This window comes from Bombina bombina, chromosome 11 (assembly GCF_027579735.1).
Source record: "Bombina bombina isolate aBomBom1 chromosome 11, aBomBom1.pri, whole genome shotgun sequence".
NCBI classification, from domain to species: domain Eukaryota; kingdom Metazoa; phylum Chordata; class Amphibia; order Anura; family Bombinatoridae; genus Bombina; species Bombina bombina.
The window spans coordinates 28659810-28678822 of record NC_069509.1 but is presented as its reverse complement, the minus strand read 5'-3'; the positions used below and the strand labels follow the sequence as shown (position 1 = coordinate 28678822).

The 19013-nt window shown below is 43.1% G+C and overlaps 1 protein-coding gene across 1 annotated transcript in view; it reads right to left on the bottom strand.

Annotated features, from left to right (window-relative positions):
* LOC128641615 (perforin-1-like) overlaps window positions 1-18718 on the bottom strand; it is a 44339-nt gene extending 25621 nt beyond the window's left edge. The window contains exon 1 of the mRNA XM_053694153.1: window positions 18684-18718. Coding sequence (XP_053550128.1) covers window positions 18684-18718 — 35 coding nt within the window. The remainder of the gene's footprint in view (window positions 1-18683) is intronic.
* Between the last annotated feature and the right edge of the window lie 295 nt (window positions 18719-19013).

Here is a 19013-nt window from a genome sequence, read left to right as displayed (position 1 = left end):
ACCTTCTGTAAAAACATTATTATTTAGATATATATACCCATGTGCAGGGATAGGCAAGGTGTCCTTCACTAAAACTCTTTACCTTAGAAAATGTCCGCCACAGCCTTGGCTCGTGCCTATCCCTGCACATGGGTCAATTTCTATTGGATGTGAGAAACCTTGATTTACATCTTAAAAGTGAATATCACTATATGTACCCTTCATACACAACTATGTGATGTGGTTTAGAGAACATGAATATGTCATAAACATGATATTACCTTTTCTGGGCCATTTCCACACAGGCCTTATTATATTTTTCAAAGATATTAGTGTACTAAAACACCCCTCACATGGATGTGGATGACAATTATATGGTAAATAACAGAGGACAGGATTTAGGATGAAATATAACAATATTTTTTTTTTTTTAGGCTTCTTAGATGAGGGGGCTGAGGGGCCTGGAGTGGGTCTCCTGCCTCTCCTGGGTTGTGTGGATTCAGAGGATCCTGCAGGAGTGCTGGCCACAGATGAGAGGCTGGAGGCAATGTCCTGCTGGTGTGTGAAATGCTCCACCAACACACCCAACAGTTGGTTTTGTTCCCTCCATCTGTTGTCACTCTGCATCTGCATGTCCGAAATAACTCTCAGCATCTGAGATTGATTCTGGACGATACCACTCAAAGATGCTGCCATGTCTCGTTGCAGCTCAATGGAACGCTGTTGTAAAGTCTGTTGGCTCCTGTAAAACCTGCGTTGGTCTCTCTGCATTCTCTCGCAGGTTGATGTTTGCCTCCTCTGGAGGGCAATGTATTCATCGCCCATGGCGGAAGTGAGAGGATCTATAGGCTCTTCCCCAGCAGGGACTCTAGGCGCAGGTTCACCTCTATCTGCTCTTTCAACTTCAATATCCTCAGCTGCTGGTGCTGTCGGAGGGATCACAGCTGCTGGTGCTGCCGGAGGGATCACAGCTGCTGGTGCTGCCGGAGGGATCACAGCTGCTGGTGCTGCCGGAGGGATCACAGCTGCTGGTGCTGCCGGAGGGATCACAGCTGCTGGTGCTGCCGGAGGGATCACAGCTGCTGGTGCTGCCGGAGGGATCACAGCTGCTGGTGCTGCCGGAGGGATCACAGCTGCTGGTGCTGCCGGAGGGATCACAGCTGCTGGTGCTGCCGGAGGGATCACAGCTGCTGGTGCTGCCGGAGGGATCACAGCTGCTGGTGCTGCCGGAGGGATCACAGCTGCTGGTGCTGCCGGAGGGATCACAGCTGCTGGTGCTGCCGGAGGGATCACAGGCGGTGCTGCCTGAGGGATGATGACAGCTCTATGCTCCTTCTCAGATGCTGGAGCTCTTCCAAGCGAAGCAGATGGTAGAGATCTCCAGATGGACTGGTAGTCCCATTGCCGGCTGGTGTGCACCCACTCAGCCTGGTGGTATAATCCCTGACTGGCTTGATATTGGTGGGGGGGGGTAAAGGCATCTACCCTTCGGGGCTGACTTGGCTCCCCCTCCAAGCCAAAGGAATAGTCCTCCGGCCAGGGCTCCTGCCAGGTATCCTCTTGCAATGCTGGCAGCATGACATCTGGATTGTCAATAGAGGCAGTCCAACCCAGCTCATGCCTGCGAGCATACTCTTGCTGGACTCTCTGGACCGGTGGTCGAGGTGGAGAAATTCTTTGTGGCGGTGGTGGAGGTGGATGCATGGGCGTTTGCACCCTGGTGACTGGAGGTTCTGTGGAGGAGTCAAATGATGAGAGGGATTAGTACAGTCAGATATATATCCATGTGGGCATACAATGTACATGCTAGGGCCTATACACATTCTCATGTCAAACTCTATAACATGCATGTGCACATTGAGATTTGTGATATGAGGGTTTTTAATATGCTAAGTATACATGTATGTGTTTCATACAATAGTTCTGTGTACATGTCAGTGATGGTGAAAATGTGTTCTTTAAGTGACACTATGGTTGTGATGACTATAGTGTCCATTTACTGAAAACTCTACATGTGGCTTGTGGCCTGTGTTACTCTGAGACATGTTAGTATTTCACTATTCCACCTCATATCATGAATTTCAATGTGTTAAGTAGCTTTAAATGGACATTAAACCCATTTTTATTCTTTCATGATTCAGCTAGAGCATGCAATTTTAAACAACTTTGTAATTTACTTCCATTACCTAATTTGCTTCATTTTCTTGATATTCTTAGCTGAAAAGCATATCTAGATAGGCTCAGAAGCTGCTGATTGGTGGCTGCACATCAATGCCTCGTGTGATTGCCTCACCCATGTGCATTGATATTTAATATACAAAGAATAACAAAATAATGAAGGAAATTAGATAATAGAAGTAAATTGGGATGTTGTTTAAAACTGTATTCTCTATCTGAATAATGAAATAAAAAGATTTGTTTTAATGTCCCTTTAATGTGAAATCTAATTGTAGATGTTTTTGTTAGTAGGCCAAATACCATGCTCCTCATTGTGTACATGAATGTGTGACATTATAGGATGTTATATCTCAAATACATATAATACTGGTGTGTGGGATGTTACTCACCAGCATGCTGCGCTGATGTTGCAATCCCTGAGTCACGAGCCCCTGGAAGTCCACGGACTGCTGTGACGCTCAGGGACCTACGAATGAGCTCCTGCCACTCGTTATATTCTGCCTCCTGGTGAGGCCCACCTCCTGTTGCCCTCTGGGACATTGCTTCTTGGCCCATCTTCTCCTTGACTCTCCTCTTACAATCATTCCACCTTTTCTTTAGGCCATCCACAGTCCTCCTCTGCTGGGACACACCATTAACTGCCTCCTCCACCTTCAGCCAGGCATCTTTATGCCTACGGGCAACTCCTTTGCCCTTCTCTTGGCCAAAAAGGGCGGTATGGTTCTCCAGGACGGCCTGGACTAGAGCGAGGTTTTCAGCAAAGGTGAAATTGGGGCACCTCATACGCTCCTCGTCCTGGGCCGCCTGGCTCCCTCCCTGGGATGTCCCTGGTGTGGGTCCCTCCCTATCCTCTCCCTCCTCCCCCCTTCTATCCCCATGTGCACCCTCTATCCCTCTTCTACTGAGTGTGTCTGGCCTTGGGGCAACCCCACTCCCATCCTCCCTTCTAAGTCTCCCTCTCCCCACCCCACTGACTCCCTGACGGGGACCCTGCTGCTCTTCCTGACCATAATCCTCTCCCTGCAACTCCCCTTCCCTCCTACCCCCCGCCCTAGCTCTCCCTGACATCCTCACACTACACACACTCACACACTCACACTCACTCCCACTTCAATCACACACAATCACAACCAAACACTCAGCCTTTCACACTGTAAAAGATAAATAAAATGTGTAAGGTGTTAGAAAAAAAAAGTGTTGTGTATTTTGTATATGTGTGTATGCAAAATGTGTGCAATATGTAAAAAAGTGACAGTAATGTACAAGCTTAACAAATCCACCAAATCCGACCTAACTAAATATATGCAATGCGCCTCTCTCTCTACTCTAACCACATTCTCCTACTCACTGTAGTGTGCTGTAGCTCCAAGAACCAACCAAACACATAAAAGAAAATGGCGGCTGTGCAGGGGTTTAAGTATGATTTTTGAATGTCGTAATTACATGGCGCATCTTTTAGAACTGGTGGTTAGTTTCTACGATTCGTAGCCTAATTTGCATAAAACTACACTTTATTGAGAGTTTACGTGAACAAAATACTGGCGTAAGTACTGTGTATTTGCGCACATTTTAGCTGATCACCGGTTTTTCCTACTTACGCCAGTTTAGCATCTGACGGCGCAGTATATTGGATATGTCGAGTTGCGAGGTGAAATTACGGGCGGGTTCCCTCGCTTGCACCGAAAACTACGCCGTATATCGGATCACGCCCCAGGTCCATGGTGAAGTCTATGGGGAGAAGAAGTTAATGTGGTCGCTGTATACAAAGTACTGGATTTTGCTCCTCTCAGGTTTTGCTCACATGCAAACAATTTATTTTCAACTTGTAACATGCGCACTATCCGACGAGCGCATAAAGCTTACATCTAGTGGTGCTTATGCTTCTGCGGGAGCGCTAAATACCGCTTCACTTTACAGGGACAGTCAAGTCAAAATTAAACTTTCATGATTTAGATACGGCATGCAATTTTAAACAACTTTTCAATTTACTTTTATCATCAAATTTGCTTTGTTCTCTTGGTATTCATTGTTGAAAGCTAAACCTAGGTAGGCTCATATACTAATTTCTAAGCCTTTGAAGAACACCTCTTATCTTAGTGCATTTTGACAGTTTTTCACAACTAGACGGTGCTAGTTCATGTGTGTCATAAAGATAATATTTAGCTAACTCCCATGGAGTAAATTATGAGTCAATTTAGTATGCAAAGAGAAAACACACCAGCGCCAAAGAATGGCTAAAATACCCTAAAGAACACAGAGTCTATGTATAAATGAATAAAGGTATATATTTATTACTGAACTTTAAACATAACATATATATAATTATGTTTAAAGTTCAGTAATAAATATATACCTTTATTCATTTATACATAGACTCTGTGTTCTTTAGGGTATTTTAGCCATTCTTTGGCGCTGGTGTGTTTTCTCTTTGCATACTAAACTCTTTCACTGGGACCATTAAAGGAAGTCCTATCTTAACTCACCTGTCATACCCTCTTTTTCCAGCGCAGTCTATCACCTCTTTTCCATAGTAAATTATGAGTCAACACTGATTGGCTGAAATTCAAGTCTGTCAAAAGTACAAGGTAATCACAGTGGTAAAAAGTGTATTAATATAACAGTGTTGGTCATGCAAAACGGGGGAAATGGGTAATAAAGGGATTATCTATCTTTTTAAACAATCAACATTTTGGTGTAGACTGTGCCTTTAATGAAATTTCTAACACATCCTTTAATTACTATTACTTTGTACCTTCAATAAGATTTTTAAACTGCTTATTTTATTGAGCACTTTATTACATGTGTCTCAGTCACAATCTTGACACAATGGTTCTCAAGATAAAAATTGCCTTTTCAGAATCAGAACTTTGTAGCACTGAAAAATTTAATTTTTTAGATAATTTCTGCTGAGTAGAAAACTTTAGACAATAGGGCTTACAACAGTCTCCTCAAATTCTGAAATACCCATGGAAAATCAGTTTATTTCTTTGTGATAACCTTATACACATGTTTTCATTTCACTTGCTTGATCCAGTTGTACAAATAGACATTGATCTGGTGCGCTCTCTCTCCCCCCTCTTTTGCGCTCTCTCTCTCACCACTCTCTTTTGCGCTCTCTCCCCCCTCTCTTTTGCGCTCTCTCTCCTCCATCTCTTTTGCGCTCTCTCTCCCATCTCTTTTGCGCTCTCTCCCCCTCTCTCTCTCTCCCCCTCTCTCTCCCCTCTCTTTTGTGCTCTCTCTTTCCCCCTCTCTTTTGTGCTTTCTCTCTCCCCCTCTCTTTTACGCTCTCTCCCCTCTCTTTTGCGCTCTCTCTCCTCCATCTCTTTTGCGCTCTCTCTCCCCCATCTCTTTTGCTCTCTCTCCCCCTCTCTCTCTCCCCTCTCTTTTGTGCTCTCTCTCTCCCCTGTTTTGCGCTCTCTCTCCCCCTCTCTTTTGCGATCTCTCTCTCTCCCCTCTCTTTTGCGCTCTCTCTCCCCCCCTCTCTTTTGTGCTCTCTCCCCCATCTCTTTTGCATTCTCTCTCCCCCCTTCTCTTTTGCGCTCTCTCTCCCCCCTCTCTTTTGCGCTCTCTCCCCCCTCTCTTTTGCGCTCTTCCCCCCTCTCTTTTGTGCTCTCTCTCTCCCCCCTCTTTTGCACTCTCTCTCCCCCTCTCTTTTTTGCTCTCTCTCCCCCCTCTCTTTTGTGCTCTCTCTCTCCCCCTCTCTTTTGCGCTCTCTCTCTCCTCCATCTCTTTTGCGCTCTCTCTCCACCATCTCTTTTGCGCTCTCTCCTCCCTCTCTCTCCCCTCTCTTTTGCGCTCTCTCTCTCCCCCTCTTTTGCGCTCTCTCTCCCCCCTCTTTTGCGCTCTCTCTCTCCCCACTCTCTTTTGCGCTCTCTCCCCCCTCTCTTTTGAACTCTCTCTCCACCATCTCTTTTGCGCTCTCTCTCTCCTCCATCTCTTTTGCGCTCTCTCTCCCATCTCTTTTGCGCTCTCTCCCCCTCTCTCTCTCCCCCTCTCTATCCCCTCTCTTTTGTGCTCTCTCTTTCCCCCCTCTCTTTTGTGCTCTCTCTCTCCCCTCTCTTTTGTGCTCTCCCCCCCTATCTTTTGCGCTCTCTCTCCCCCTCTCTTTTGCGCTTTCTCTCCCCCCCTCTCTTTTGCGTTCTCTCTCTCCCCCTCTCTTTTGCACTTTCTCTCCCCCCCTCTCTTTTGCACTCTCTCCCCCCCTCTCTTTTGCGCTCTCCCCCCCCCCCTCTCTTTTGTGCTCTCTCTCTCCCCCCTCTTTTGCGCTCTCTCCCCCCCCCCTCTTTTGCACTCTCTCTCTCCCCCCTCTCTTTTTTGCTCTCTCTCTCCCCCCTCTCTTTTGCGCTCTCTCTCTCCCCCTCTCTTTTGCGCTCTCTCTCTCCCCTCTCTTTTGTGCTCTCCCCCCCTATCTTTTGCGCTCTCTCTCCCCCCTCTCTTTGGCTCTTTCTCTCCCCCCTCTCTTTTGCGTTCTCACTCCCCCCCTCTCTTTTGCACTCTCTCCCCCTCTCTTTTGCGCTCTTCCCCCCTCTCTTTTGTGCTCTCTCTCTCCCCCCTCTTTTGCGCTCTCTCTCCCCCCCTCTTTTGCGCTCTCTCTCTCCCCCCCTCTCTTTTTTGCTCTCTCTCTCCCTCTCTTTTGCGCTCTCTCTCCCCATCTCTTTTGCGCTCTCTCCCCCCCTCTCTCTCTCTCCCCTTTCTTTTGCGCTCTCTCTCTCCCCCTCTTTTGCGCTCTCTCTCCCCCTTCTTTTGCGCTCTCTCTCTCCCCACTCTCCTTTGTGCTCTCTCCCCCCTCTCTTTTGCGCTCTCTCTCTTCCCCTCTCTTTTGCGCTCTCTCTCTCCTCCATCTCTTTTGCGCTCTCTCTCTCCCATCTCTTTTGCGCTCTCTCCCCCTCTCTCTCTCTCCCCCCCTCTCTTTTGCGCTCTCTCTCCCCCCTCTCTTTTGTGCTCTCTCTCTCTCTCTTCCCCCTCTTTTGCTCTCTCTCTCTCCCCCTCTCTTTTGCGCTCTCTCCCCCCTCTTTTGCGCTCTCACTCCCCTCTCTTTTGCGCTCTCTCTCCCCCACTCTCTTTTGCTCTCTCTCCCCCCTTTCTCTCCCCCACCCATCTCTCTCCCCCCTCTCTCCCCCTCTCTCTCCCCCCCCTCTCTCTCTCTCTCTCCCCCTCTCTCTCCCCCTCTCTCTCTCTCTCTCTCCCCCCCTCTCTCTCTCCCCTCCTCTCTATTTCTCTCCCCTCCTCTCTCTCTCTCTCCCCCCTCTCTCTATCCCCTCTCTATCTCTCTCCCCTCTCTATCTCTCTATCTCTCTCCCCTAGCACACCTAAGAAATTGCTTAGGGCTAATTGCGGTTCCGTAATAATTATATCCAGACAAACCTCCCTTGTATGCAGTTCATTTAGATACTGTCAACATTTGTCATATATGCGGTAGCTTTCCAAAAAATGATTCCATATATTCACCATGACTGAGTTCCGTTCTCCAAAAGGCACTTAGTGGTTACCCACGTCTTACCGCTCTTCACCGTTCCTGTATGTGGCTGAATTACCAGGGCTTGATTTCACTGGTGCTCAGAGTATAGATCGAGGCGGTCAGCTGATACCCCTCCAATCGATTGCAGCTACGCGCGTTTCACCCATTGGTACATGAGCTTCTTCCAGCTGAGTCGTAATTAGTTGCAGACATCCCACAGTTTATGTCTGCCTAAAAACTCCTCCTCTTTTTCTATTATGTTCCCGGGTTGAAATTGTGTTAGTACTATTAGTTACATTTGTTGCCATGAATCTTTACAATATTTACAATTTATTTTTATCCTCTTACGGCAGTGGAATATAGACAAGAATTCAACTTTCATACACATATATTCCTAGATAATACTTTTTCCCCTTCTACCAACTAATGACTTATAAACTCTCAATTCATAACTTTAAATGTATCACTTTGCACATAATATGCATGAGATTTATTACTAAAGTTACGACTCAGCCAGAAGAAGCCTGTGTACCAATGGGTGAAACGCGTGTAGCTGCAATCGATTAGAGGGGTATCAGCTGACCGCCTCGGTCTATACTCTGAGCACCAGTGAAATCAAGCCCTGGTAATTCAGCCGCACAGTGAAGAGCGGTAATGCGTGGGTAACCACTAAGTGCCTTTTGGAGAAAGGAACTCAGTCATGGTGAATATATGGAATAATTTTTTGGAAAGGTATCACATATATGACAAATGTTGACAGTATCTAAATGAACTGTATACAAGGGATGTTCGTCTGGATACAATAATTACGGAACCGCAATTAACCCTAAGCAATTTCTTAGGTGTGCTACCCTCCTACTGTCTAGTTAACCTGCTGGTGATTTATAGCGGTGACAACCCATCCAAATCTATTATCCTAACAAGTTCAAGTTCCAAGAATTTGCTCTGTGAAATATTGTTGATGTGAACTGTTCCTGTTACTTTGCGGATCATAAAGGCCTGTATTTAAAAAGATCACTATATGGGAAAGATTTACAATTTATCCATGAACTGTAATGGACACTGTGACTTGTGTATTAGAGGCCTCTAAGGGTTCAATATATAGGATAAGGTGTTAACAACAATCCTATATATTTATTTGGGACTCAGTGTTGTTTTTGTATTGTTGCCATTTATCATATGGAATAGCAATTTAATTTTTGGAAGAAATAAATAATACATGTTTATCAGCAACCTGGTTTACCGTATGTTCCTTCAACCTAGTCCAATTTTATTTTTTGTTAATACTTATGTTCTGGGTTAAGAGTCACTAATTTGTTTTTTTTCTTTGCAATAATTAACCCATGACTCTCCCTGCACAGGTGGACGGGTATAATTAGGTTATCCTAATCCATTTGCTTAAAGGTAACTTAATTGAGTTACCGGTATATATTTGTAAATATATATATATATATATATATATATATATATATATATATATATATATATATACAGTGGATATAAAAAGTCTACTCACCCCTGTTAAAATCTCAGGTTTCTGTGATGTAAAAATACTAAATTACAAAAAATAACTAACACTAAATTACAAAAAATAACAAACACTAAATTACGAAAAATAACAAACAAAAATATCCAAAATTAAAACAATTACACCTAATCTAATAGCCCTATAAAAAAGCCTCCCAAAATAAAAAAAAACCTAGCCTACAATAAACTACCAATAGCCCTTAAAAGGGCCTTTTGTAAGGCATTGCCCTAAATAAATCAGCTCTTTTCCCTATAAAAAATGCAAAGACCCCCCCAACAATAAAACCCACCACCCAACCAACCCACCAAAATAAAAGACCTAACTCTAACAAAAACCTAAAAAGGGCATTTGTATGGGCATTGCTCTTAAAAGGGTATTCAGCTCTTTTTCATTCTTTTAAGAAGGCCCAAACCCTAATATAAAAAAAAAACATCCAAAAAAAGTTTAAAAAAAACTAAAACTAACCCCCGATAATCCACTTACAGTTTTCGAAGTCCGGACATCCAGGCAGCGAAAAGTCTTCATCCAGGCAGCGAGGTCTTCATCCATCCAGACGGCATCTTCTATCTTCATCCAGGTGGCATCTTCTATCTTCATCATGGTGCAGAGCGGGTCCATCCTTCAAGACATCCGGGGAGGAGCGTCCTCTTCATACAGTCGCCGCCGTCCACTGAATCTTCAGTGCAAGCGAGCCGTTTCAAAATATTTGCTGATTTGAATAGGATGTATTACAGAGCAGGACTCTATGTACATGTTTAATCTTTTTGTGGTGGTTAGACACAAACTTAGAAGGAGATAATAATAACAAAACAAAACATCATGCTTTAACAAATCTGTACATTTCATGTTTGCAATAAATTGTCACACACTAATTTAGTACCTCCATGAGTGACAAAATTATGCCACTGTGGTCCTCTGTATCATGGCAAAATACTTGTAAAATGCCTCTGGAAATGAAATATTATTTATTATTGTGCTGCAACAGATTACCTCTATTGTAATCAAGTGGTTAGTTTTACAATTAATCTAATTAACAAATAGTAAATGTCTGCAATACAAACAATTTACTTACTTTCAACAGGAGGCTTTTGACTGGTTCTGTAGGCAAATGTTGAATGACTGATTTTCCCAAACACTTATATAGTGTAATATGTAACTTCCAGAGAAGGATGTGGCTAGAGATAAAGTCAAAACTACAGAGACAGAATAAAGTTATAGAAAACCACGTGTATTAGATCCTGATTACATAAAGAGATCTAAAACCAGAATTAAGTCTCACACATCTATACATTTCTTTGGAAACATTTGAGGGAACAATAGTAAGTTAAAGGGACATTAAACACTAAATACATTTTATAAGAATGGCATTTACAGTAGGTAATTCTCCACCATCCTCTAGTTGAGGGTGCTGCCATGTTGAAATCTAGTTTTCACTGCAGTCCGTCATTTATGTGTTTGCACATGTGCAGTAACTCTCTTGCAGATACCTTCAGGGTAACCTAGGTTACAAAATGGCTGCACCATAATTCGAGGGAGGTACATGAAATGTATTAAAGAGAGTCTATTTGAAAACTTTAATTGTTTAAATAGATAGATAATCCCTTTATTACGCATTCTAAAAAAAAATCAACACTAAGCCGCTGCAGACTATCCCCTTATCACGGTGCTTTTTATAAACTTGCATTTTAGCAAATAAGTGCTGGTTCATGCATAACTCCATTGGAGTGAGCAAAATGTGATCTATATGGCACACATGAACTAGCACTGTCTGGTTGTGAAAAGCTAATAAAATGCACTGAGATAAGAGGCGGCTTTCGAGGGCTTAAAAATATATATATGAGCCTACCTAGGATTTGCCTTCAACAAAGAATATCAAGAGAACAAAGCAGATTTGAGGAAAAAGGTAATTTGGGAAGTTTTTTTTTAAAATTGCATGCCCTATCTGAATCATAAAAGTTTAATTTTGACTTGACTGTCCCTTTAAGTGGCTAGTGTGCCTTTAAAATGTATGAGAGCAACAATATATGTATCTTTCTAATATGCATTTCTTTTAGGGGTCTTAGAACCTCTAGTAAAGAATAATATGTATTTTTCTGATTACAATGACATTGAGAAAAATTCAGTAAAACAGTATTTGTGAAACTAATATATTGCTAAAAAAAACTTGTTGTAGCTTTTTGGGATTCTGAAAAAATGTACCAGCCCCTTTACAGAGCAGAGAGTGACAAGATTAACTTCTTTGAAATCAGTGGATCTGCTTTTAATTTTGCAATTGTCAACTTCTTGCTGCCTAGAACGACTTCTGCTGTCAAGAATACCAGCGGTACAGAAATGTTTTTAAAACATTATAAAACAAATGATTAAAAACAAGGGGGCAGGGACCTCTACCCATTTGATACCTATAAATGTTACCTTGTATATCGCCCATGTTTATGGCAGTGTAATGCTACTTGTAAGCGTGAAACATAATTGAGGGCCTGACCCCTGCAGGCATACTAAAGAAAGTGTTGCAAGGAAAAACGGGGGGTATGGGTAGCGCTACTGAAAGCTTAGAGCGGTGGTAATGTGGAACTAATTCAGACAATGCAAATTAGCTAAAAAGTTGTATCTACAACTAGCTATATGGTGTAAAGTGGATAGATCAGCTATCCGGTGTGATAAAACTCATATGTCCCTAATATAGTATTATTGAATGAGGGACAGATAGTAATATGTATAAGTGTAAATATAGTTAGAATAAAGAATGAAGATGTAAAAGATTAACAATAAAATCAATTTAATAAAAGTAAAAAAATTTGATTATAATAAAAAAAAAAAAGTATATACTTTAGTGCCGGCACTAGATATAACAAAGTGTTACAATAAGATAAAATACAAATAGATATTGGCAGATGATACGCTTAGAGATGAGCTGACAATCCGTACTAGTGTACACGGACTATTTAATAGCTTGCTTACTTAATATTGCTTGTTTAACTTGTTGCAAAAAAATGTAACAGACAATAATTGCTGTATTGGGAGAAAGTTCTTATCTAGTAAGATGGTTACAGAATTACCGTCTTTGATGTAGTGGATGTATCCGTTATTTGTTTGCAAAAAGTCCCGTGTCTTTATGCTATATTAATAAGCGCTCCGGTCTGAGAGATCGTGCAGTAATCCAGGTAAAGCACGTTTGTTGAAGATTGTCAGACCTAGTGAATGATATCGCTTGTGAAGCACAGTTCAGCGTCCTCGAATGTCGGTGATACCAAAGGGGAGCGGGTAGGTCCTGGGACCGAGGTATTTGCTGGCAGCTTTCGTCTCCTTAGTAGCTATACCTACGAGTCCTGCTACCGGTTCCGGTGTGAGAGGTTAGGAGCTGGAACACCTTGTAACTTCGGTTAGGTCCCAGATATTTAGGCAGCTGAACAGACCAAATGTCTTTTAAATACAAACGGTGTACAGATCATGGGTGGGAAAATTAAGCATATATATTCCGCTCAAGGTATGGCAAGCGGCTTCATGCACCACACCTACTGTAACCGGTTAGTATATTTAATGCAGAAGTCAGATAAAAGAGCAAATCAACGCGTTTCAGCCCTGTAGGCCTTTATCAAGATCTGCTTAATTTTCCCACCCATGATCTGTACACCGTTTGTATTTAAAAGACATTTGGTCTGTTCAGCTGCCTAAATATCTGGGACCTAACCGAAGTTACAAGGTGTTCCAGCTCCTAACCTCTCACACTGGAACCGGTAGCAGGACCCGTAGGTACAGCTACTAAGGAGACGAAAGCTGCCAGCAAATACCTCGGTCCCAGGACCTACCCGCTCCACCTTTGGTATCACCAACATTCGAGGATGCTGAACTGTTCTTCACAAGCGATATCATTCACTAGGTCTGACAATCTTCAACAAACGTGCTTTACCTGGATTACTGCACGATCTCTCAGACCGGAGCGCTTATTAATATAGCATAAAGACACGGGACTTTTTGCAAACAAATAACGGATACATCCACTACATCAAAGACGGTAATTCTGTAACCATCTTACTAGATAAGAACTTTCTCCCAATACGGCAATTATTGTCTGTTACATTTTTTTGCAACAAGTTAAACAAGCAATATTAAGTAAGCAAGCTATTAAATAGTCTGTGTACACTAGTACGGATTGTCAGATCATCTCTAAGCGTATCATCTGCCAATATCTATTTGTATTTTATCTTATTGTAACACTTTGTTATATCTAGTGCCGGCACTAAAGTATATACTTTTTTTTTATTTTTTTATTATAATCACATTTTTTTACTTTTTTTAAATTGATTTTATTGTTAATCTTTTACATCTTCATTCTTTATTCTAACTATATTTACACTTATACATATTACTATCTGTCCCTCATTCAATAATACTATATTAGGGACATATAAGTGTCTATATAGTAAATCAATAAAATTTGTTGCACAGGAAATTAGCACATCTAAGCAAGTATCCCCGCTTTCTTTTCCCAGTTAAACTCCATATACATTGTTTCACTGGGGAAAAGCAAGTGGGGATACTTGCCTAGATGTGCTAATTTCCTTTGCAACAAATTTTATTGATTTACTTTTGAGACATGGAGGATTTTAATCTCTAACTTTTATCTCTACCATAATTTTAATGAATTGTGTCAATATTGTGTATAAAAGTGTCTATGTCTATATTGTGTAACTAAGTGTCCATGTTTATATTGTGTATATTAGTATTTATGTCTATATTGTGTAAATAAGTGTCCATGTTTATATTGTGTATATAAGTATATATTTCTATATTGTGTATAAAAGTGTCTATGTCTATATTGTGTAAATACATGTCTATATGGTGTAAATACGTGTCTATGTCTATTTTCATCTTAATATGAGGACAGTCCACGGCTTCATTCCTTACTTGTGGGAATACAGAACCTGGCCACCAGGAGGAAGCAAAAACACCCCAGCCAAAGGCTTAAATACCTCCCCCACTCCCCTCATCCCGTTGTCATTCTTTGCTTTTCGTCACAGGAGGATGGCAGAGAAGTGTTGGAAGATTCAGCTTAGTCTCATATGGAGAATAGTACTCTTCGGTATGGGACTGGAGTTTTAAGTAGTCTTGTTAGCCTCTCAGTGAGAGCATTGACGAATGTTAGGGTCTGGAGATGCAGGGAGAGTCTTTCTGCAAAACCATCCAGACTCGTATTAACAACTCCTAAGCAATCAGTGTTGACTATTTTCACTGCCTGCTTCTATTACTCAAGTCCATGTCAGGTGCGATGCTACAAGACTGTCAAACTTGAGAGGCTGTGTGTCTGTTCCACGGCGATGAATCCGGTAAGATCGTTTAATTTTATCTCATATGATAACGTAAGAAGACAGGGTCACAGTATGACTCCTTTATCTGTATGGAATCAAGGGTTAATATCTCCGGAAGGGGATTATTGAACAGGGGGGATTTATACATGATTTGCTTTATTATGTTTTATGCTGTGAGATGAGGCTCTGGCAGATGTGGGAACATTCAGGTTTTACTTTCATTTTTGGCGCGTTTTTCTTCCTGCAGCAGGGGCAGTCCTGCATGGCAATCCATGTAACCGGGTGTGGCCTCATTAACTTCCTCTTTCCTGACCGTGCAGTTTACAGAAGAAGAAGCGTTTTCTCTGTGGGGCCTGGGTCATAGGAGGTGGTGAGTGCCCCGGCCTTTGGGGGTATAAAGGTGCCATTTTTTTTATATAGTCCATCTTAAAGTGCAAGCTATGGAGGACTCTGATGCATTAGAGAGTACTCCCTCTCTACCTAAATCTAATACCTCTTTTTATTGTGAGGAGGCTACGGTATACCCGCCTGCTCAATTATGTTCCACATGCCTTGATAAAGTAGCTATATCTAAAAAGACCAAGATGTTTAGTACCACTGAGTCGTCCACCTCTGAGGGGTCCCCGTCCGGCGAGGTGCATTCCCTGTAATCATCTCCTTCTACACATGCATCTCCCCATTGCACTACTAATCCTCCTTTGGGAGGGGCCCTTTTACTGCCAGACTTTACATAACAGCTGCAAACGGCAGTGTCTGCTGCCTTTAGTGCTTTACCTCGCCCTGCTAAGCACAAGCAAAAGGTTAAATACTGCTATCCTTCCCAGGGATCATCTACCAACTTGTTGGATTTATCTGATACTAGAATATCCGCTGATGAAGACGCCTCTGATACTTCAGAGGAGGCTCTTTCTGGGTCCGAATCGGCTGCTTCTAAGCCTCAGGCTGCAGAGGAATCAGACTTTAGATTTAGGATTGAGCACTTATGCTTTCTGTTAAAGGAAGTGTTGGCTACTTTAGAGGTTCCGGAGCCTAAGTTGCCTGAGGAACCTTCTATTCCTAAGCTTGATAAGGTTTATGAGGACAGGGTGGTGCCACAGACTTTCCCGGTTCCCGTAAAGATGGCAAATATTATTAAGAATGAATGGGAAAGACTTCCTCTTTTTCCCCTTCTTTTAAGAAATTGTTCCCAGTTCCTGACTCTCAATTAGAGTTGTGGGGGTCTGTCCCCAAGGTGGATGGAGCTATCTCGACACTTGCTAAGTGCACCACTATCCCGCTTGACAATAGTTCGTCGTTTAAGGAGCTCATGGATAAGAAACTAGAAACTCTGTTAAGAAAGATGTTTCAGCACACGGGGTATTCATTTCAACCTGCAGGGGCGGTTGCTGCGGTGGCTGGAGCCGCTACCTATTGGTGTGACTCTCTGTCAGAGATGATCGAGGTGGAAGCTCCCCTCAATGAAATTCAGGAAAGAATTAAGGTCTTGAGGGTAGCTAATTAATTTATCTGTGATGCAAACATGCAGATTATTTGCTTGAATGTTAAGACATCAGGCTTTTCTGTTCTAGCCCGTAGGGCTCTGTGTCTGAAGTCTTAGTCTGCTGACATGGCTTCAAAATCTAGATTACTTTCCCTTCCATTTAAGGGGAAGATTCTTTTCGGTCCAGGCCTGGACTCTATCATATCCACGGTAACTGAGGGAAAGGTTGCCTTTCTACAGCAGGATAAGAAGAATAAACCTAAAGGAAAGGGTCCTAATTTTCGTCCCTTTCGTTCAGATAAATCCCAACGCCAGCAGTCCTCTGAGAAATCTGATCAGTCCAAGGGAACTTGGAAACCATCTCAATTTTGAAATAAATCCCAAGCAGAACAAGAAGCCCGCCAAAACAAAATTGGCATGAAGGGGCGGCCCCTGATCTGTCGCTGGATCGTGTTGGGGGCATACTATCTCTTTTTGTGGAGGCTTGGATGGGAGACGTGCAAGACCCTTGGGTTCTGGAGGTCATTGCTCAGGGTTACAGGATAGGTTTCAAATCTCATCCACCCAGGGGCAGATTCTTCTTATCAAACCTATCTTCAAGACCAGAAAAACGAGATGCTTTTCTAGGGTGCATGAGGGATCTCTCCTCCCTAGGAGTAATTGTGCCAGTACCTCTAGCAGAGAGAAGTCTGGGGTACTACTTAAACCTTTTTGTGGTCCCAAAGAAGGAGGGTACGTTTCGCCCGATTCTAGACCTAAAATACTTAAATAAGTTTCTGTCAGTCCCATCGTTCAAGATGGAGACAATAAGGTCTATCCTACCCTTAGTTCAAGAGGGACAGTTCATGACTATGATAGACTTGAAGGATGCTTACCTTCATGTGCCAATACACAAGGATCACTTCAAGTTCTTAAGATTCGCTTTTCTGGACCAACACTTCCAGTTTGTAGCTCTTCCTTTTGGTCTGGCTACTGCTCCAAGAGTCTCTACAAAGGTTCTAGGGGCTCTGCTCTTGGTGCAAGATCCAGAGGTATTGCAGTAGCACCTTACTTGGACAACATTCTGGTCCAGGCTCTGTCCTTGCCGGACTGGCAGAAGACCATTCAAGAGCTCTTCTACTTCTTCTTCAATCATGGAAGGAAGATAACCTTAGGAAAGAGTTCTCTGGTTCCCAGTACAAGAGTGGAATTCCTGGGCACGATAATAGATTCCATATCCATGAAGATATTCCTTACAGACCAGATACGTTGCAAAATTACTTCCAATTGTCTTGCCCTCCAGACCTCCATAAGGCCATCTGTGGCCCGGTGTATGGAGGTAATTGGGCTCATGGTGTCCAGCATAGATGTCATTCCATTCGCCAGGTTCCATCTCAGACCTCTTCAGTTATGCATGCTGAGGCAATGGAACGGCGATCACTTGGATCTATCCCAACAGATTCTCTGGACAACCGGTCGAGAGAATAGCTCTCTTGGTGGCTCTGTACAGATTGCCTGTCCCAGGGGACATCCTTTTTAAGATCATTCTGGGAGATTGTGACTATGGACGCAAGTCTATCAGGATGGGGAGCTGTTTGGGGTGCCAGGAAGACACAGGGCCGGACTCAAGAGGAATCTCTTCTCCTGATCAACATTTTGGAACTTCGAGTGATCTTCAATGCTCTGAAGGCTTGGCCTCTTCTGTTTATCAGATTCCAATCAGACAACATTACCTCAGTGGCTTACATCAACCATCAGGGGGGAAAAGTGAAGCTCCCTAGCCATGAGGGAAGTATCTCAGATTCTGGAATGGGCAGAGGCCTACAACTGCTCGCTGTCAGCGATCCACATTCCGGGTGTGGACAACTGGGAAGCGGACTTTCTCAGCAGACAATCGTTTCATCCGGGGGAATGATCTTTCCATCCTGAGGTGTTTGCAGAGATTTGCAACAGATGTGGACACCGGAGATAGATCTCATGGCATCCAAACTCAATACCAAGCTACCTAGATACGGGTAGCGGTCCAGGGGTCATCAGGCAGAGCTGATATATGCCTTAGCAGTAACCTGGGGGTTCAACCTAGTTTTTCACCGTTACCACTTTTTCCTTGGGGTAATGGTCTGCATCAAGCAGGAGCAAACTTTGAATATTCTAATTGCTCCATCGGTGGCCACGAAGGATGTGGTTTGCGGACCTGGTGGGGATGTCATCATCTCCTCCATGGCGGTAACCTTGTCGAAGAGATCTGCTGGAACAGGGTCCCTTTGTTCATCAAAATCTAGATTCTCTGAGGCTAACTGCGTGGAGATTGAGCGCTTAGTCCTAGCCAAGAGAGGGTTTTCTGAGAGAGTGATTGATACTCTCATTCAAGCTAGAAAGTTTTGGTTGATGAGCATTATCCACTTAGCATTAGCATATGAAATAGCGGACATAAGCCTCCTCAGAGGATTACGGCTCAATCAACTAGAGCTGTGGCTTCTTCTTGGACCTTCAAGAATGAGGCCTCTATGGAGTAGATTTGTAGGGCAGCTACCTGGTCCTCCTTACATACATACTTTTTCAAAGTTTTACAAATTGATGTTTTTGCTTTGGCTGAAGCAGCTTTTGGGAGAAAGGTTTTGCAGGCTGTGGTGCCCTCAGAATAGGGTCTGCCTCTCTTTTACCCTCCCGTTTTTATTCAGTGTCCTCTAGAGCTTGGGTATATGTTTCCCACAAGTAAGGAATAAAGCCGTGGACTCTCCTCATATTAAGATGGAAAACATAAATTATGCTTACCAGATAGTTTCCTTTCCATTTGTATGAGAGTCCATGGCTCCTGCCCGTTTCCTCCATTGGGCGGACCAAATTTTTTTTTTATCCTTTCTGGCACCATTTATACCCTGATATTTCTCCTACTTGCTTGTTCCCTCGGCAGAATGACTGGGGGATGAGGGGAGTGGGGAGGTATTTAAGCTTTTGGCTGGGTGTCTTTGCCTCCTCCATGTGGCCAGGTTCTGTATTCCCACAAGTAAGGAATGAAGCCGTGGACTCTCCTCATAAAGATAGAAAGGAAATTATCTGGTAAGCATAATTTATGTTATTGTGCATAAAAGTGTTGATGTCTAT